We start from the raw sequence: 19,905 nt of genomic DNA on the forward strand, positions 1-19,905 counted from the left end.
CCTTCATCCTCACCTTGCTTGTCTCTTATCCTTGCGGCGCCCCAATGACATATTATGTCAGAGGGTAATATCGAAAATCGGTCCCGATGCGACGATTCCCCCACCGTGTCCTATCAAGCTTAGCCCTGTTCGCTTCCCCTCCTGGATGACGATATAGTGCGCCTACCTGGAAAAGTGTTTACTTCATCTGCGATTATCAGTGCTCGATCCTGGTGGCTCCATCTGATCGAGGAAGTTGATCTTCAAAACAAACAACAATAATTGATACACAGTAACTACACACACGTACTTGAGTCGCTTGATGGCATCCAGACTGGTCTACTTCGTTCCTCCGGCCACTTTTCGGCCGATGACCACGCGTACCCCAAGAAGTCCAACAATGCCTACCCACTTCTCTTAACCGGCTTAGAGTTTTCCACCGGGGCCCGACTCCTCTTCTAGTGCCCAGGCTAGAGAAACTGACTTGCCAAATTCCCGTCTTGCCGTAGGGCCAGCAAGAAGCCGGGCCCAGTGGCCCCATTTCACTATACGTATGCACATACAACCCTCGCTTCTTGGGAGTTGGACGGGCTCCAACTGGAGGCGCTGGTTGCTTTCCTGAAAAGGGGAAAACCCTTCCATGCACAAGCGGAAGACTAAGGAAAGCTTATGTGAACAAGCGCCGACTATGCAGGTATGCAACCTCCCTTCCGAACTTACTCGCCCCTTGTTTGGGGGATTCTGGTCGAAAGTTGGCACCACGAGTGTGAGCATGCACCGATCTCTCTCATGTCGAGTCTTTGCTTCCGATGCAAGTAAATCAAGGTTTCCTATTACCGAACAATCAATTGAACTCAAATCTGATAGGGAATTGTTGTGCAATACTGTTTTCCACTATTGGTTGTGCAGGGTCCTCCCTCCTTCCGCTTCCCCCCCCCCTTCTTTCTTACCATCCTCGTGGGCCCCCCCCCAACTTGCTTCTCCTCGAGATAATCAAGCTAAAACAATCTATATGCAAGTATATCTATATATCTCTTGCCCCTCTCATTGGATCCACCGGCTATGGTTTTCCAACTATTGATCGAGATCATCGCTGCATCCAGTTATCGGGAGGGGCAGGAGGGGGGCGTAGTTTAGATCGGTAGATCGATCAAGATAACCACCAACGCCACCCGCAAGTCTATTGCCTTGTTGCTCGATTCAATTGAGGGATGGATCAGTTCCCTCCTCGAAAGACAGAAAGAGAGAAAAAGTCCGCAAGGGCACGAACATCGATCCACCCACCCCTTCGTACCCTACCGTGGGGGGAGGGGGGTGGGGGGGTGGCATACTCCCTTTGTATCCCTTTGTAGGCCCTGACCCTAAACCCTAAGCTATTCAATCCATCTGCATGGTTTAATTCTCCGAGACGGTAGTTCATGGAAGAGGCACAGCGGCCCCCTCTCCTTCTCCCCAGAAACCCCAGATTTCGCACCTGCAGGGTGCACCGGGGGTGATCCCAGCAGCCAGGCACTGTGCCAATGAAACATGCATGTTGTATATACCATTAAGATGATCCTTGCTTGACGACGCCTTATTGTGTGACTGGGTGGAGATGCATGTCTATCATGTCAAGGGGGGCTTATGATGCACCACCACCACGCATAACCGTCGAGCATGGTGTAACTGGCCAGGCAGAAAGCATCAGGGCAGGATTCTGTTAGCGTTGCATTGTCGGTATAAGTTATGTATTGAGCTTGTTACCTTACCCTCCTGTCGCGGTGAATGGCTTTGTGAACTCAGTGCACTGGAGCTGGAGGGAGTTTGAGTTGGATCTGTCTAGGGATGCCTCGCTTGGGATAGGTATGAGTTTGCATATCGAGGACGATGCTGCATGCACCACTAGTGTTGCTGTAGAGCATTGTATGTCTTCATTACTACCCAGCAACTAAACCTCCTCCGGGGTAAAAAATGTCCATACACCATCAATGCATATGTTCTCCGTACTCCTGGGACTGCAGGGGAGATAGATCCTGTCCACACGCATCACCACCAGAACTCAAGTACAGCAATGCTTATTGCACTACGGTCCAGTACCTTGCCAACCGACTCAACCGAAGCCTTATCGCCATCTGATACCGATGCAGTACTATACTCTACTATCCAACCCAATTCTTTATGCCTTATCTCCCATAAAATCCATATCAGTCCTCTCCCTGAGTCCCGCGTCTGACTATAGTATGAAGCAGCCTGCAGAGGTCTAGTACATACCATTCATCTCAACCGGAGGACCGATCCGCTCCGCCGCCCAACCATGTGATGCTGTAGGTACTATGCTATGCTGTACACTATTACACCATAATAATACATAGTATGCTACGCCCGCCCGCTGAGCAACCGGTATTCAGGCTCCAATCCTCCCTGCCTGCCTTGTAACCGTGCCTACCTTACCTAGTACCTATTGTAGTCTCCGGCCAATACTCCGTACCTTTGCCAATGGCATGACATCCATGGCATCATCCTTTATAGATCCTACAGCTACCTAGCTGTTCTTTGGAAAAACAGAATTGAACACTACGTACCAGCTCTTCAGTAACTGATTGCGCCATTCATCATGCCTCACTTACCAGTGACCACATTCCAAACCGCCCCCGCCAACCCCCCTTTCCTTTTCCTTGGCTGCCACCACTCCTAACGTATCTTAATTTACCTGAGCAACGGAGTAGTTCCAGAAACTGTAGTCGTCCGGTTCGGTCGGTCAGTGAACTACTCCCTAGTGAAAGCAACACCGAGCAGTTGCCGACGCGGGCTATGCAATGCGATGCGATGCCATGCTATATATGCCATGCTATGTATGCCATGCCATGCTACGTATGCTACGCCATGCTACGCCATGCCCGTTCCTCCCGCGGCGGACAAGATCTGCTGCCACTCTTAGTCTTTGATTTATACTCGACTCAGCGAGACTAAACCAAGGTATGCTGGAATTCCCATGAATGTGAGGCGCTGGAAATGCTGGAAAAGATTTCCGTGGTTTCCTTTTTTGGGGGGGGGGGGGGGGGGGGCGTAGAATTGTAGACCATGTCTTCGTCAATAACGTCATTCACATTCTTGGTGATGAAGTTGAGAGAGGATGGAATGGAAGGGGGGAAGGAATGTGTGCTTAAGGAGGGTGTACCTGGTTTGCCTGGATTGCATTGCATTCTTCATGGGTATAGTTGGTTCCTGGGTTGTTGGGAAGGGGGGGGGTTATTCTCAAGATGATTGAGGTGCTACTTAGGTAGTACGTAGTAGGTCTTTTTGGAGCTTGATTGAGGATTGCTGGCTAGCAGGTAGTAGCTAGGAATGAGATGAGATGGGGGGGAATATCTACGATGTTCCAAGGATGTATGTACTGGTAAGAAGTTAGGTGGTTTGGGCTGGTTGGCGGTGATGGTACTATGCTATATACCTCAATGGGGCTGATGCGTTGGACTTTACTATACTTTACTCATAGGGTTGATGCTGAATTGCGGATGTGCTGCTGTGGAATCAGCTGGGAAGGTAGCCTCATGCAGACCGGAAACTGATGTATATGGCTCAGTCTCGAGCTTATGACGCCTACTGTTCCAAGTCACTGAATAAATCCACGTTTGTACTGTACCTCTACCTAGTATATACCGTAGTAGTACACAATCCTCATCGCGTAGCTGTGACCTTATGGCCTTCCTTTCCTGGTCTTCTTGAAGTCTCCGTTGGGAATCACCCTTGGCTTTAGCGCTGGAAGTCTGATCAATGTCTCGGAGCTCAGGTGGTATTACCCTCCGCTACCTGGTCGATCCGCCCTTCCTCAGTCCCACCAGAGTGACCCGATAGTTCAGGAGATAGGATAACCGATGAGGTTCAGCTCATATATAGTAGGACATGAACGACAGTAATGGAAGACTGTGAAGAAAGACAATACCAATCCAAGGGCGATGGATGTAGCTGTTCAGGGTCTCGTAGACGCCATGGAAGAGGCTAGTATCAAGGCGGGTTGCCCTTTCTGCTGGGCTTGATGCAGAGTTGCAACTTACTAAATATAATTTCCTAACCCATGCCGCTTGTGCGGATAGGACTCGACCAGAGAAAAATACTTAAATCAGTACCATCTGACTGACGATATATGCATCTCTCACGCAATAAGTAGAACCACTCCGGTCAGGCTAGAGGAATTGACATGCCGGATCTGACTGGCATTGATGATAAGTTACCAAGGGGTTTGTTTCAGTGACTGACTGACCGAGGTAGCGGGACTCTTTACTTGGTGACCCTGAGACAACTCTCTGGCAGCTGATTTAGGCGTAGGAAATAGATCTACAGAGTAAGTCGTGCTCGTATCGCTTCTCTGTTTCTTCTTTGTCTTTCATCGAGTTTTATTAATACTAATACTACCTATTCAATCTTCTACGCGTCCGCATTCAACAGGCTGACCGTCGCGAGTACATTTCTTGTCTCCAGACTTGGTGGCTTGAGAACTGCTGTGAACCACAAAGACGATTAGTGATAAAATATAGTAACTCATACGCGCAAAGGAACCTCATTCAGAAACAAATGAAAATGAGAGTGATTTTCCAATAAGGAAAACGCTGATTCGAGCTCAAGGTCTGCACGAAGAAATTCAACAGATCTGAAAACAACATGGTAGAGTCGACCGCAGTAATCTAAAGAAGATATTAGATGAGTTTCAGAGGTAGGGACACACGATGAAGTAACTGTTCGTTTCTGAGAAGGTCTTCTGGTTGTGAAATTAAGAACAATCCACTCTTTCATGACGTTATATTGTACGAGGCAGTGGTCCTGTCCTCCGGGTTTAAACAGATCAAGATACTCTGAGATCTGATCATTGTCTCTCAAGAGTTTAATACCCCAATTCATATCCGAAATATAAATATCCAGACTACCACTTTGAGTTCCGTAGTTAATCGCAAATTCCGGTGATACAAGCATCCGACCGCGTAAGATCTCATCTATACAGCGGTAGAACTCCTTGCCATATTGGTCTTCAAGTGGTGATGTATCACGTTGAAGGCTCGTTTAGGTTCTGATAATTGGTGGGGATTGAATTTTTTCCGAACCTCAATGGCAAGATGTAGAGGAGATCGGTATGGTAGTGGCCGTGTCTCACTAGCTTTCGGAATGAACACACAACAGGGGCCATGATCACACGGATACGCCGAAATCTTATATCTGAATCAGAGCTCAGACAGTCATGTCCGGAGGATAAAGAGTCGTTATGCGAGGCAGAGGAGTGAGCGGATAACAGGCGTGAGGCGGGGGAAGGAGATGGAGGAGAAGACTGTAAGGAAGGAGGACTGCAAGGCGGAGGTGATGGAAGTAAGAGCTTGACAGCCAACGAGCCTGCCATTGCTTGTTGGACACCTTACTCAGTCATATTCTGAACACTCCGAGGGCAGTTCGCAATAATCTGAATCTCGTCTTTGTGACTGATAGGGTAGTTGGAATAGAATACCTAGTGTGTCATCCAAGCTTACAATATACCAAGTGTTTTCGAAGAAAAGGAAATCGTACAAGTTAAAGGCGGAAGGGGCAACAATTGTAAGACGAGAAAGTGATTTACTCCAGGCATTCACTTGAAAAGTTGATCTCTTCGCCTACCTAACTCGTTTCTGATTGAAGCTATGATGCCTCGCGATCTCAGCGACTCGGTTTAGAATCACATCACCGTCCCCCGGGTTACCACGGTGAGCAGGAACTGCTCAGAGATTGCTAACTGAGTGAGTGAGCGAGTAATGTATAGAGCAATCCGTAAGGTGGTTACAGGTCAAGGTCACCTTGACTTTGGTCCTTGGTGGATGGAAGGCGTCCTTCAGGCCTCAGTACTGTCCTATACAAAGGATCATTGCAATAGGATGACATCCTCCGGAGTATGTAACTACGCGGAACGAATGACCAACGAATCAGCGTCGAAGGAGAAGATAAGTTAGGCGTAACTAAAGTAAGTGTACCTTTAGTACCCACAGATATAGTGTCACATATTCTACCTCAGAAAAATACCTGGTAATCTGTATAAGCTAAGAAAGCAGAGGAGCGAACCGTAGAAACTTGCAGATTAAGACCTTTCATTAATAGTCATATATAAAGTTATTAACAAAGTAATCAAGGTAGTAGAATAGTTAATGTAGTAAGTAATCTTACTTTCACACCGTGACCAAATTAAGTAGTGGGTAGCTATTATTCCTCCACGCATCAGATAAATAGAGGGCAAGAAGGCACTATGCCGAAGTCATTCGCCGTCACCGCAGAATACGCCGTATACTCTGTATCATCTAGGGTGATTTTGTGCAGAAGTCTACCTAGTAGTTATGCCTAGGGCAACAAGGCAACAAGGCAGCCCGCACCCAGTCTATCAGCACGTGAGGATATCTGTCCGTCGGATCCACCTCGAAAAATTTCCCCGTCGGTCGAGGATGAGGCTTCGTCTGTTCCTCCGACTGAACTGCGGGTGTCACTCCAGTCTGCTCAGTGATCTCGCGCCATGGCTCCCTCAGCGACTGAGACAGACACCATTTGGTCTGTCAACTATGACACCCTGAAGCGCGAGAAGCTCTTCAGGAATCCTCCCACCGATCACACCGCATACCCAGCGTTGGCCGCCTCCATCCGGCCGCACGTCGATTCTTTCAATGCGCTCTTCGACGGCCCCAAGACCCTGGAAGAGGCTCTGAAGGATATCGGCACCAAGACCTTCCTCGACGGTGATTCTGAGACACCTGAACAAAAGAAGGCTCGCATCGCCGAGGGCCGCAAGGCACCCCGACGCAACCGGCTCAACGTTCGGATCAGCGAGGTTTTCCTCGAGAAGCCTGCTCTTCCCCCCACCAACAAATTCGCGACCCGCAATCGCAACATCTACCCCTCGGAGTGTCGCGAGAGACATGCCACCTACCGTGGAAAGCTGCGCGCTCGCATCGAGTGGCAGGTCAACAATGGCGATTGGATGGAGTCGGTCCGAGAACTGGGCCAGGTCCCCATCATGCTGAGGGTAAGTCGACAATGCGGGAGGAAACTTTCGTCTAAGATGGTGGCCCTCAGTTGCTGACCACGCTGGCAGACCAACCGGTGTCACTTGGAAAAGGCGACTCCCCATGAACTCGTCGAGCACAAGGAAGAATCGGAGGAGCTGGGTGGTTATTTCATCGTCAACGGAAACGAGAAACTCATTCGAATGCTGGTCGTCGGCAAGCGAAACTACCCCATGGCGATCATCCGTGGTTCGTTCGTCAAGCGTGGCCATACCTACACCAAATACGGTATCCAGATTCGGTCTGTGCGCCCAGATCAGACGTCGCAAACGAACTCCCTACACTACTTGACGGACGGCAACCTGACCTTCCGGTTCTCGTGGAGAAAGAACGAGTATCTCATCCCGGTGATGATGATCCTCAAGGCGCTGGTGGAGACGAACGATCGCGAGATCTTCGAGGGAATCGTGGGCAGTGCTTCGTCCGAGGGCATCAAGAACACCTTCATTACGGATCGTGTGGAGTTGTTGCTTCGGACATACAAGGCATACAACAAGCACAGCCGCTCCGCCTGCCGCTCATATCTCGGAGAGAAGTTCAAGCCTGTGCTGGGAGTCGCAGCCGACATGTCCAACGAAGACGCTGGTACCGAATTCCTTCGCAAGGTTGTCCTCCCCCACCTGGGCTGCCACAACGTCAGCGAGACCCAGGATTACGACAAGTTCAAGATGATTTTATTCATGATCAGAAAGCTGTACGCATTGGTTGCCGGAGATTGCGCTCCGGACAACCCGGATGCGGTCTCTAACCAGGAAATCCTGCTTGGTGGTTTCCTTTACGGCATGCTTCTTAAGGAAAGACTCGAGGAGTGGGTGAGGTCGTTCCAGCCCATCCTGAGGGACTGGTCCAACCGTAACAGCGGCGCCAGGTTCACGGATTCCGCATTCGAGCGGGACTTCCTCAGCAAGATCGTGAAGCGGTCCAACGAGAACATTGGAGGAGCGCTCGAATACTTCCTTTCCACTGGTAACCTTGTCAGTCCTACCGGTCTCGATTTACAACAAGCATCCGGTTACACCGTGATGGCGGAGAAGATCAACTTTTATCGGTTCATCAGTCACTTCCGCATGATTCACAGAGGTAGTTTCTTCGCCCAGCTCAAAACCACCACGGTCCGTAAGCTGTTGCCCGAGAGTTGGGGTTTCTTCTGCCCGGTCCACACCCCCGATGGAGCGCCTTGTGGTCTGCTCAACCATCTTGCGCACAAGTGCTTGATCGCTACCAGCGACATTGACGTATCGAAGGTTCCCAAGGCCTTGGTCCAGTTGGGTGTCCGTTCGGAGTCGTCGGTGTCTGTGGAGGAGAGCGTGACTGTTCAGCTGGATGGTCGCATTATCGGATATTGCTCTCCCCGGCAGGCCGGCTTGATCGCTAACACGTTAAGACGCTGGAAGGTGGCCGGCGATGACCGCATCCCTGTTGAGCTGGAGATCGGCTATGTTCCCAACTCCAACGGTGGTCAGTACCCTGGTATCTACATGTTCTCGCAAGCCGCCAGAATGTACCGACCCGTGAAGTATCTGGCGCTGGGCAAACTCGACTATGTCGGTCCGTTCGAGCAGCCCTTCATGGAGATTGCCTGCATGCCCAACGATCTCATCTCGGGTGTTTCCACTCACATCGAATTCACACCCACCAACATGCTTTCCATTGTTGCCAACATGACGCCTTTCTCCGACCAGAACCAATCCCCTCGTAACATGTACCAGTGTCAGATGAGCAAACAGACCATGGGTACCCCCGGTACTGCCATCGACTACCGTACCGACAACAAGCTCTACCGGTTGCAGACCGGTCAAACGCCGATCGTGCGGTCGCCGCTTTACAACGCCTACGGCCTGGACAACTTCCCCAACGGCACGAACGCTGTCGTTGCTATTATCTCCTACACCGGTTACGACATGGACGACGCTATGATTATCAACAAATCCTCTCACGAACGCGGCTTCGGTCATGGGACAATCTACAAGACCAAGGTGCACGGCCTCGACGAGAAAGATTCTCGCCGCGGCAAGTCCCGCCGTGAAATCACCAAGCTCTTCGGCTTCGCCCCCGGCGATCAGATCAAGGCCGAATGGCGGGCCACCCTGGACGAAGACGGTCTGCCCCACATCGGCGCCAAAGTCAAGGAGGGCAGCTACGTTGCGGCGTGGCACAACGTGCGGTACGACGCGGCCAGCGATTCGTACGTGAACGTGGACGGGGTCACCCACTTCGTCAAGTACAAGGACGCGGAAGAAGGCTACATCGACAGCCTGCGCATCTTGGGCGCCGAGTCCGGTGTGGAGCCCTGCCAATCCATCAGCGTCAAGTACCGCATTCCCAGAAAGCCCATCATTGGAGACAAGTTCTCGTCTCGTCACGGACAGAAGGGTGTCTGCTCTCAGCTGTGGCCCGCGGTGGACATGCCCTTCTCCGAGAGTGGCATCCAGCCCGACCTGATCATCAACCCGCACGCTTTCCCGTCGCGTAAGTTTCGTTTACCTCCCCAACCAACAAATACCCAACTAAATCTCTACCAGGTATGACCATCGCCCAAATGGTCGAATCCATGGCCGGCAAAGCCGGCGCCCTGCACGGCCACCCGCAAGACTGCACCCCGTTCCAATTCTCCGAGGAGAACACGGCGGTGGACTACTTCGGCCAGCAGCTGCGCAAGGCCGGGTACAACTACTTCGGCAACGAGCCCCTGTACAGCGGCATCACGGGCAAGGAGTTCGCGGCGGACATCTTTATTGGGGTGGTCCACTACCAGCGTCTGCGTCACATGGTTAACGACAAGTTCCAGGTCCGCACCACGGGCCCCGTCAACAACCTGACCGGCCAGCCCGTCAAGGGTCGTGCCAAGGGTGGCGGTATCCGCGTCGGCGAGATGGAGCGCGACTCGCTCATCGCCCACGGCGCCGCGTTCTTGCTCCAGGACCGCCTCATGAACTGCTCCGACGCCACCCGCTCCTGGATCTGTCGCGACTGCGGCTCCTTCCTCTCCACCCAGGTCGTCGCCTCCGCCGCCGGCTCCCGCGCCTCCCGCATCGCCGCCGCCAAGGCTGCCTCCAACCAGTCCGCCGGTTCCTCCGAGAAGCCGGGAGGTATGGCCGCCCTCGTCCGCTGCCGTCGCTGCGCCCGCGAGGCGGTCTTCGAGGACTCCCGCGCCGTCCTCTGGGAGGATGGCGATGGCCGTCGCTACGTCGGGGGCGATAATGTTACCGTCGTGGCAGTGCCGGGGGTGCTGCGCTACTTGGACGTCGAACTCGCGGCGATGGGTATTCGGATGAAGTTTAAGGTTGAAAATTAATTTTAAACCCCCCACCCACCAGCAACCACACAATGCACGAAAGGATGTGTGCCTGTTTCGAGTATAAAGATTACCATGATTGATTGATCCCCTGTGAGAAGCCCAGCGGCACGATAGCCAGCTCCCGCTTGTGCAAGACGTTTGTTGGATGTGTTCTCTTTTTGTTCTTTTTCAAAAAGCATTTGATTGTTTTTTTTTTTCCTTGTCGTACCCCTTTTGTGTGTGTGTGTCATAGATAGGCGTAATTCAGCAGCAACATTTGTTTTGTTTCTTGTTGTGTTCGGGTTGGGGTGAGATGTTTTGAATTGCTTGCTACCTATGTACGGAGTACTTACTTAACATAAGTATGGATTTCATTGACTCTGCTTTCCTTTTTTTTTCGGTTGTTGTTGTTGCTGTGAGTAGGAATCATCCTTTGGCTCTATCGTTGGGTGAGTAAGGGTCTGTTGGTGAGGAGCTGTGTGTCCGTCGTTGAAGGATAAATCTGGCTCAGTTTAGATCACCGTCGAATAAGTGACCTCCGTACAGGAGGATACTGCAGATTTAGGGCTTGCTTTAAATCGAACAGCTACTACAACCGCCCAGCCATCAAGTGCCAGACCTAGGGAAGAAAGCAAGACAGCAAAATAGGAGCATGAGTATCAAAGCTAATCATTTCCATAAAAAAGTAGTTTCTCCATACAAAGCCCGACCGGCCCAGAGCTCCGGCTTCCGAACCTACGCAGCCTGCCAGCCCCAGCCAGCCAGACTCAAAGCTGGAAACAACTTTCCCAGCCCAGTACTTACAACTCCGACGTAACGTTCGAGAACTCGCCCTTCTCCAACTTCGTCTTCCAGAATATGGGGTTCATATCGTTGAAGCCGTGGTGGACCCACCCTTCCTCCTTGACGTGGTACAAGTTGATGAAACCACCAGAGTAGGCGTCGCGGTGCATGGCGGCCAGGATACTTCGGCGGCCGAGCTCGAGGGCCTCTTCCTCAGTCAGGTCGTAGCGGTAATTGGCATCCAGGACACCGTAGGCGAACGTCTGACCGGAGCCCACGCAGAAGAGGTTGCCGGCCAGCCGGGTGCCGTCCGAGTCGATGTAGTAAAGCGCGGGGCCCTCTTGGGGGGTCATCTGAAGGTTGTAGTGGTTAGAACCGATGCGACTGACAAAGACAGAGTCCCGAGCGGGAAGGGGGACGTACGCCTGCTAACATCGTTCCCATGCTCAGACCCATTCCCTTGTAGGCGTATGTGAGGTTGGCGAGGATTTTGGAGGCAGCGGCGACGGTGATACGGCGCTTGTGTCGGATCTCTATACACGACCAAGTTCGGAGGTCATGGTTAGTCAACTGCGGAGCAACAGCGGCGATGGCCACAAATCGAACTCACCGTGAAGTGTGCATTGCTGGCTCAGATATCTCAACCAATATTGACAATCCTGGAAGCACACTGCGTCAGCATTTCATCCCTTCCATTGAAGAAGGTTCCCCGTCGCTCAATCCTTGCACTTCTACGAGACGGGTAATACACACAGCAGCACCACCGGCCATGGTCCCCAGAAGACCAGGGGTCGGCTTGTCAGTCGGCTTGTCTTCCCCGCGGCTCAGCCGTGAAACAGGGATAACCTTCTTCACGGTCTGACTGGCGATCCAGTTTCCTGCGGTAGCTCGGGAGTCGGTCGCGACAATCTGGAGACAGTAAAAAGCATTAGCCGTCCCCCGCTGAGACACCGAGAATAATGGTGATGATGGCATACAATTCCACCCTGGAAACGGAAGGCCAGCGTCGTCGTTCCGTGGGCAAGTTTGATCGGGCAGCTGGGATTCGAGTGGTCATCGGTCATGGCACGGAGGAAGGCTCTGGACTGGAGTCGAGGCGTTAGCTGGTTCATTCGGAATATCCTTGAAGAAGGAGACACAATCACGGCGGTCTGAACGGGCGGCGGCTTGCTCCGAACGGCAGGTTGCGTCGAGGCCAGCCGGAAGGAAAAGCCGAGACAGCACGTCGGGTTCAAGACGGAGAGCTCACATTATCGACCGGGGGAAGGTTGAACTTCAGCGACAAAGGCGGGAGGCTCTCGGTGAGCTCACGCTGTTCTTGCTCGGAGTAGAACTCATTCTGGTGCGGCGCCCGCGTGTATTGGGCAACCAATTTATCCATGATGTGCAAGGGTGGTTAGAGGTTCGGTGAAGGGTGACAAGAGAGGTTCAAGGGACAGATGCAGCAAAATCAAGGGTGGGGGATGATGGGAGGGAAGTGAGATGGCGATGGCGATGGACGAAGCAGCTCGGGAGCTCTGGTGGTGGATGATGCTGGGAGCTCCCACTCTCCGTCCGCGTCACGCTTCCGCCTGGGTCACGTGCACATTCTGATAGTCAAGAAGTTCTGCCCAGTCGGGCGGTGAGTGTTTTACGGGAAATCAAAGGCGGTGTACACTGCATGTATCTACTAACTTAATAGTAAATGGTCGTGACAGAAACAATCACTGGATCACATTGCGGCGCATACACTACTAACTAAGTACACTCAATCTACGTCCATATCTTTCAGCTTCTGGCTCAAGAGTTTTCCTAGTCACTTAGCAAGGGCGGCACAAAAAGATACAAGAGCTCCAAAACCAGAATCGAGCAGAAACGCAGAAACTCAGATTGGTACGGCGATAGGTTGAGCTGGAGCCGGGCTTGACACATAGGGGACCTCGGACTCACGATGAGCTTTCGATGACTGCAGCTCCTCTGATGCGCGCGGCAGCTCTTCGGATCTTCCAACAGGTTCCGAAACGAGGCCGTTGGCGGCTTGTCCCTGCAGACCCTCACCAGTGTACTTCTCCACGTGGGGGATGGTGCTGGATTGCGCCTCGGTTCCACTGATGACGGCTGGATCCTGAGGGACACCGTTGGTATAGTGTTGTTCAGCAGCAGCACTGGTGGTAGCCGGCGGCGGGGTACTGTCAGCATACAGCTCCGAGCCCGCGCCTTCGACATAGCGGTCATGATCCGCTCCTTGAGCATACGACTCCCGATGGCTTTGGTCAGTCACTGGCTCTGTGCCGTGGCCGTTGACATATGGCTCTGCCGGGGTATCACGGGCATATTCATTCGCACCAGTGCCTTGAGCATATGATTCCTCGGCTGAACCGTTCACGTCGCGCACCGAGTCTGAAGCAGTGGTTTCAACCGCGTATGCGCCTCGCGAATCACGCACACCACGACCGGACCTTGGCAACAGGGTGCTGTCCGGGACGTCCGCGGCGGACGAGTGAATGGGCTCTGCACTGCTCTCCCACGCATGCAGCTCCTTCTCCGCATCCTCGATAATCTGTTTGGTCGCTGGAAGCTGGTCATACTCCCGTGGCGAGTCCCCTGGTACAACCGGGGTGTCATCCAGATGGTTCAGCAGACGGCGGGCATGGCGAGCCAGCAGGATCTGCTTCTCGCCCCGCTCAATCACCGCCGCCAGATGGATATCGTATGCTTCTTTGAACTTCGACCTAGTCTGCAACACACACAGCACAAGTCAACACTCCCCCCATAAACTGGGTAACCCACGAAACACATACCACATTAGTCAACTGCGCCTCCGCCACCAACATCTGCGCCTCCGCGCGCACGAGCTCCTGCTCGAGGATGGCGATCTTGTTATTCTGCGGCTCCTTCCACTTCAGCTTCTGAATCTCGTCGGCGATCTTGGCGCGCTGGTCGCGCGACGGTTGGACCGAGTTCTCGGTGTCGCGGATGTGCTTCAGCACGACGCGCGACTCCTCCAGGTACTGGGCGAAGTTGTCCTCCTGCTCGCCCATCTCCGCCATCAGCACCGCCAGCTTGTCCGAGATATCGGAGACAGCGTCGTCTTCGGTCCACTCGCCCCAGTCAGACAGCTGATTCGCGATGGCGACGCGCTCGCGGCCCGCCTTCTCATGCGCGCTGATGGCCGTGTTCTCATTCTTGATGAGCTGATTGAGCCGCCGGCTCGTCTCGGGCTGCTGGTGGCCGCGCAGCGTGGAGAAGCTGAACCGGGTCCGCGAGGGGACGGAGTTCCTGCGTCCGCGGATGGACATGTTTCGGTTCCTGGGGTCCGAGTCAGACGGTGTCTTGGGGAGGGAGTCTTTGGCAGTCGGACACTGCATACATGATTGCCATGGCCTTTTACTTTGAGTGTGGTGGTTTCTCCTTTTCCACGATCCTGGATCAGGAGAATAGTGTGCTTAGGAGCAGATGCAATTGCGATAGGAGTTCAATCGTTGACGAACCTAGAAGCAATGCACAATCAAGCTCGGATCGCGCCTTCTTCGGGTAGTTAGCAGATAATTCCGTATGGAGAAAAGTCGTAGTAGTCAGTGTCTCCACCGTTCGGGATACTAATCTATCTGGAACAATGGGGTAAGTATAACTTGTCCAAGTGTAAGTATAAGTATAAGTATAAGTATGAGTATAAGTAGATCCACCACGTTATCGATGGCGTCGATGGGGTGACGTCATGCGGGCATGGGCGGATGTTGTTGAAGTCATCGTCCGCTTGCGAGTTGCTGCGAATCCCTGGGTGGATCGAGTTTAATCGAGATCTGAAGATGGCGAACTGCGAAGCATGAGTAAGATTCCTAAAGTGGACACAGTACTGTCGGAGGACATGCATGATAGTACAACTCAAGTCTCCCAGATTACCCAACAATCACCAAATATCAATCAACTCAAATCCAATAGCTATAGAACCAGCAGCAAACCATTAGTACTCATAGACAAAACTCCCAGTAACAAATCCTCGCCTAAAAGAAACCCTCCTGCCCCAGCATCGACAGCTCCTCCTCAACCCCACTCCATAGTATAGTATATACCAGCAGACATTCAATTCAACTCCTAGCAGGAATATACTCAACATCCACCTCCCAAACCCTTCCCCGGCCGCATTGACTACAACCACACCGACCACCACGTCTCATCAAACACCGTTCCTCCACCGACTCCAAAACCCCCACGCATTCCACTTCCCCCGCCACCTCCACCTCTTCCGCTGGGATGCACCGATCCGCGCGACGGACATCCACCCACGTCGGCTGGGGTCGTGCCACGCGCACCGGAATTAGAGATTCCTCGATAGTGCGCCAGCGACGGCGGCGGACGGTGCTGTATGAGGGCGGTAGGAGCGGTGGTGCAGTACGGCGAGGGTGGGGAAAGTGGTTCTGGTTTCGCAGAGGGGAGTGAGGAGGAGAGTAGCTTCGTGGAGGAGGATGAGGATGAGGAGGAGGGATGATGGGGCTGTGAGTATTGCTGTTGCTGCTGCTGCTGCTGCTGCTGCTGCTCGTCCCACCGCTATCACATCGACCCCCTCCACGGCGGGAACTGCTGCTGCGGTGGTGGTATTCCTTGTGACGGGAAACACTAGAGATACTGTCGTCGCAGTCGGTGAAGCACATCTCGTTAGAGCAGTTCTGTCCGCGAGCAATAGAAGTATAGGCGAAGAGGCTGCGATCATCCGCAGTTCAAGTTGGCGTTAAGCTCGCCCTCCAGTAACCAGCCCTAAACCTCAGAATGACAAGAAGAAGGATGCTCGTCGGTCTGACTCGATCTTCACAGCGAGAATAAGAAGGACGGTCTTGCAGTGACTGTATCTTCACCACGACATTAGCAATCAGTCTTCAGCCAAATATCATAAAACAACCCGGTTTGAGTATTCCAGAGCGACCCTACGTTTTAGATTCCGTGGCGCAAACGCTTGGAAAAGTTGGCACACAGGCCCTGGATATTCTTTCTTCTCGATCTGTCTCTCAAAAGGATTGTATGTCTGGGTTGTTGAAGGCACATCGAACACTGCAACTGCTGGTGGTTTATGGCTTCATCCGGAACGGGATCACTTGACACGGGTTTCATTGCGGGTGATCGGACCCGGTGATGAAACGGGATTTACTGACCACGGAGGGTTCTAAATGGAGAATGTGATAGGGAGATGATGGATTTCCGCTTGACTTTGGGGTGAAAGCCACAGACATCAAGAGCGTGCATGGCGGGTGATGTGGTATGTGACTGCGGCGTGCGACAGACAGACCGCTCTGCCCTAAGTGACTCTTCCAGTCATTTGACCAGACACTTCTGGCTTCTACGAGACACTGTCAGGTGTATACAAGATACAAGTAAAATGGAAAGGATTAAAGGTAGATTGCAAGTCTGTCCCATGTTCTTCGTATCCGGCAAAAGCAGACAGAAATGGCCAACTCCTATCTCTAACTTACATTGATCTCCACCTCGACCTCGTCGTGACAAATACAACGAGGGTCGAAGACGATCAAGAAACAAGCCCCAGCGCCCAAGCCAAATGGTTGAATACCATACCAACACCACTCCGTTTCATTACCAAGCATCTAAAGCAGTTCCGGAACCTCCAGCTGGCCATTCTACGACATATCGTCGGCGTCATGATGGTGCGTGTTTTCGTTATCCGACGCATGGAACGCATCGCCAAAGGCAGAGTTTTCCAGATCCGGCAAATCGAGCCCATCGTTCTGCTCGCTGTACGCGGCGAGAGCGTCACCCGCGCTGTCCATGTTGGTGAAATCGAAGTTGGCTCCATCAAGACCGTTGTCCCCGGTACTACCTGCGTTGCCGGGGGTCAATCCTTGGAGGCCGCTGCCCGGAGTATCTACACCGGGTAGAGAGTTATCACCAGGTAAAGCCTGGTCCTTCTTCTCTTCATTGACCATCACCCAGTCTCCAGTTTCTCCGGCAGCACTGGCGGGTTGTGTCTCGCCCATATCCATCTCAATATCCAACGAGGCAGGAAGACCTTGTTGAGGGACGTTGGCTGGTTGAGGCGGTTGTGGAACTACCCCACCCGGTCCCGATGCGCCGCCCAAGGTGGGAACGTGTGATGTTCCAGTCTGTCCGCCATCCTGGACCGCTGAGGAGGCACCTGGCGCTGTTTCCGGTGAGCCCAGCTGGTCCAAGAAGTGGCTATCCGTACCGTTCATTTCGATATCACCCTCCGGTTGAGTCTCGGGTCTCTGCTCTGGTTCGATCTTCTCGAGCAGGCCACCCTTCTGCACGCAAGAGACTCTGGGTTCCGGAACAATTTGTCTTTGCCACACTTTCTCCACATCCCGCACGATATCGTCAACTTTGTACTTGGCGGGGTTCTCAACGTAAGCCGCTTGCGAGTCATCATCCTCAGAAGGGATCACCAAGCGTCCTTCCAATCTCCACGGCTCCGGACCAGTCTCTGCAGGATCGGCTGCGGCTTCACGGAGGCGGACCTCGGCGTCCTTGAGCAAAGAGGTGCGGTTGAACTTCTCCATTCGGCGTGCGTGGCGCTTCTTCAGCTTCTCGATCTCGGCTGTCATATCAGCGACCTTCTTGGCGACCCGGTCCGCGAACTCCTCGGCCTTGGCAGGTGCCAACTTCTCAGCTTGTGTGGCATTGGCATCCTTCTTTTCTCCGTTAGCGGGTCCAACCGGTGCCTCAAAGAACCCAGCCGTCAGTGACTCGAGTTCTCCTTTCCGGCCCAGACCTAGAGAGACGGGTGTGATTTGGCTGATGGCGTAAGGCGAAGCGAATATCTCTTCCATCCACTCATGATGTTGCGTGTAACGAACTTTGCTGATTTCACGGGGCGTAAGGAGATCCATGGTGTCTCCCGCCGAGACGTCTTCATCTTCAAGTGCGAAGTCTGCGGTGGCAGCGTTAACCGCGGCGGAGGGAGCGCGATTGCCGCGAGCGGCCTTTGCCGGCGGGGCAGCAGCGGGGGGTGGCACGCCTGGTCCAGGTGGAGGGTAGAACGGTTGACGTCCGACCATGGCGCTCGGATAAGCGCCAGGCATCTGGGGGAAGCCCTGGGGTGCCATATGTGGGGGGAAGTTGATGGCTGGCCAATTGTTCCGATCGTGCAGCATGAAGTCCTTGCGGGCCAGTTGGCCTTGGCTCTGCAAGAACCGCCGCTGCGCTAGCATGTTCTGCACTTGGGGCATGACGGGGATTCGGTTTGCGGGGATTTGATCTGCGGGAGGCGCTCTCGTGTAGTGGACAATCCAGAGGGCGGGATCGGGGTTGGGCAGATTGGGATTGGGAACCTTCGGTGGTAGCAACCGATACCGCCGACGGCAATGGATCGCCATACCCTCGTTCGGGGGATGGTATCCGCTACGGTGCAGCCACATCTCGACTGTCTATTATGCCACCCAGTTAGTAACCTTCTGGCTCTGAACTGGAGAGCAGCCGCAGGCTAGGACTGCAGCAGGAGTAACCTACATAGCCGCGAGCATCAAAGGTAAAGGCTTGTTCGACATCGGCCCAGACATAACCATCACTGGCGAAATTGGTCCCGAGGTGATTGAGCGGCTGCCACGTAAGCATAACCGAGCCATCTGGAGGCGCATCCAGGAAGGTCCAGTGCATCGGTTGCTGCTCGCGCACGACCTTGGAAGCGCCGAGCAGGTATTCGACGACAGTGTCTGTGGGCATCATATGCATCATAGGGTAGCGTTGCCGCGAAACCAAGTGCATGTGCGGCAGCTGGAGGAGTCATGATGACTTGAAGTCAGTGCTCACGCCCTATACAAAGTCACTCCATTGATGGTGACCAACTTACCAGCTGCGCGGGAACACGGGTCGCCGGGTCGTCCATGTTGACTTAGAGAGGCCCCGATGGCGGAGGATCGCAAGCACTCCACTTGTCGCAAAAACTCCGGGATGGATTGGAGGAAGGAGAAAGAGAGATTCTGAGAAGCAAGAGAGACTGTAACCAATGCACCCAGCGACGTCTGCCGAGTCAAAGACACCAAATGCTCAACGCGACGCGGAAATTTGAGGTTCCTTTCCCAGTTCAGTCTGGAGCGGTACGGCCGTCCACCCGAGCCGGAGATGCAATCTGGGTGCCTAGAATCTCAGGCCTCAGCATGAATCCCGAATCTAGACTAGCTTTTCCCTTTTTCGGTTGAAGATCGTCCTCCCCGTCGTTCCCCGCAATTTGAAGGGCTTCGATTTGCCCCATCGCCGACGACTAACTGTAATGAAGGTTTACTGGATCTACATTCAACCAAGTAACTCACTGACTGTGTACTCTTTAGTCAGGTATGACTCTTCCCGCGAAATACGCTTGCTTTTACCCAGTTTGAAGACCCCAGCGACATGGCAGTCCCCACGGGCTGCTCTGCTATACACCTCCGAGAGGATCTCTCTGAATCCAGACCCAATTGTGATGCAGTGCTGGGGGGAGCATGCATCAATATGTGCCAGGGGGATGAAACGAATCAGAACTGGAACACCCAACCTCTTCCACCTCGGCTATCGCCCAATGCGATCAACTCTCACATCTCGGACCAAGCCTTGCGCCCACCGGATGGTCTCGTCTTAAGCTTTGGCCCGCCACCCAAGCACCGACACTGACCCTAATCGGATGTGCGAAAAGCATGTCATCATACTGTATCCCCGAGGTCCGCAGAGCAACTCCCCAGTAGATCTGCCCATGCTTCGGTCCATTTAGCGTAGTGTACCGTTTGTACTTTCGGATGATTGGACGTGAGCTCTGTCCCACGTATCACACGCACACAGTTCTGAGCTTTCTGAGGGAAGTGGCTCTCACTCCGCATGAGTGGACGCTCCACCCATCGACCGCGTGCC

At 53.2% G+C, this 19,905-nt stretch overlaps 6 protein-coding genes across 6 annotated transcripts; 1 reads left to right on the forward strand and 5 right to left on the reverse strand.

Moving 5' to 3' along the window:
• Positions 1–122: 122 nt before the first annotated feature.
• BP01DRAFT_169138 (uncharacterized protein) lies at positions 123–1,016 on the reverse strand. Its single transcript, XM_025570760.1, has 2 exons — positions 992–1,016; positions 123–673 (listed from the first exon to the last, which is right to left on the reverse strand). Exon 2 carries the CDS (start codon positions 518–520, stop codon positions 197–199), a length of 324 nt encoding a protein of 107 aa, XP_025427433.1. The 5' UTR covers positions 521–673; positions 992–1,016; the 3' UTR covers positions 123–196.
• A 3,688-nt stretch (positions 1,017–4,704) lies between these two features.
• Positions 4,705–4,989, reverse strand: BP01DRAFT_263025 (uncharacterized protein; the record flags this gene model as incomplete). The annotated part of the gene is made up of 1 exon (XM_025571321.1): positions 4,705–4,989. A coding segment is annotated over one exon (285 nt), but the record flags the coding sequence as incomplete, so codon positions are not given.
• Positions 4,990–6,475: 1,486 nt separating this feature from the next.
• BP01DRAFT_305876 (DNA-directed RNA polymerase I core subunit RPA135) lies at positions 6,476–10,317 on the forward strand (the record flags this gene model as incomplete). The annotated part of the gene is made up of 3 exons (XM_025572211.1): positions 6,476–6,982; positions 7,052–9,491; positions 9,545–10,317. The coding sequence occupies 3 exons, from the start codon at positions 6,476–6,478 to the stop codon at positions 10,315–10,317; spliced, it is 3,720 nt and encodes a 1,239-aa protein (XP_025427435.1).
• A 642-nt stretch (positions 10,318–10,959) lies between these two features.
• Positions 10,960–12,600, reverse strand: pre2 (proteasome core particle subunit beta 5). The gene is made up of 6 exons (XM_025575917.1): positions 12,332–12,600; positions 12,060–12,167; positions 11,836–11,991; positions 11,693–11,741; positions 11,506–11,615; positions 10,960–11,435 (listed from the first exon to the last, which is right to left on the reverse strand). The coding sequence occupies exons 1-6, from the start codon at positions 12,461–12,463 to the stop codon at positions 11,100–11,102; spliced, it is 891 nt and encodes a 296-aa protein (XP_025427436.1). The 5' UTR covers positions 12,464–12,600; the 3' UTR covers positions 10,960–11,099.
• A 198-nt stretch (positions 12,601–12,798) lies between these two features.
• On the reverse strand, positions 12,799–16,071 carry BP01DRAFT_395115 (Eisosome component PIL1/LSP1 family protein). Its single transcript, XM_025578373.1, has 4 exons — positions 15,988–16,071; positions 15,223–15,902; positions 13,863–14,370; positions 12,799–13,798 (listed from the first exon to the last, which is right to left on the reverse strand). The coding sequence occupies exons 2-4, from the start codon at positions 15,711–15,713 to the stop codon at positions 12,947–12,949; spliced, it is 1,851 nt and encodes a 616-aa protein (XP_025427437.1). The 5' UTR covers positions 15,714–15,902; positions 15,988–16,071; the 3' UTR covers positions 12,799–12,946.
• A 377-nt stretch (positions 16,072–16,448) lies between these two features.
• Positions 16,449–19,056, reverse strand: BP01DRAFT_395116 (uncharacterized protein). Its single transcript, XM_025578374.1, has 3 exons — positions 18,875–19,056; positions 18,535–18,798; positions 16,449–18,452 (listed from the first exon to the last, which is right to left on the reverse strand). The coding sequence occupies exons 1-3, from the start codon at positions 18,908–18,910 to the stop codon at positions 16,689–16,691; spliced, it is 2,064 nt and encodes a 687-aa protein (XP_025427438.1). The 5' UTR covers positions 18,911–19,056; the 3' UTR covers positions 16,449–16,688.
• Between the last annotated feature and the right edge of the window lie 849 nt (positions 19,057–19,905).

The sequence above is a fragment of the Aspergillus saccharolyticus genome (genome assembly GCF_003184585.1).
Source record: "Aspergillus saccharolyticus JOP 1030-1 unplaced genomic scaffold BP01scaffold_47, whole genome shotgun sequence".
Lineage (NCBI taxonomy): Eukaryota > Fungi > Ascomycota > Eurotiomycetes > Eurotiales > Aspergillaceae > Aspergillus > Aspergillus saccharolyticus.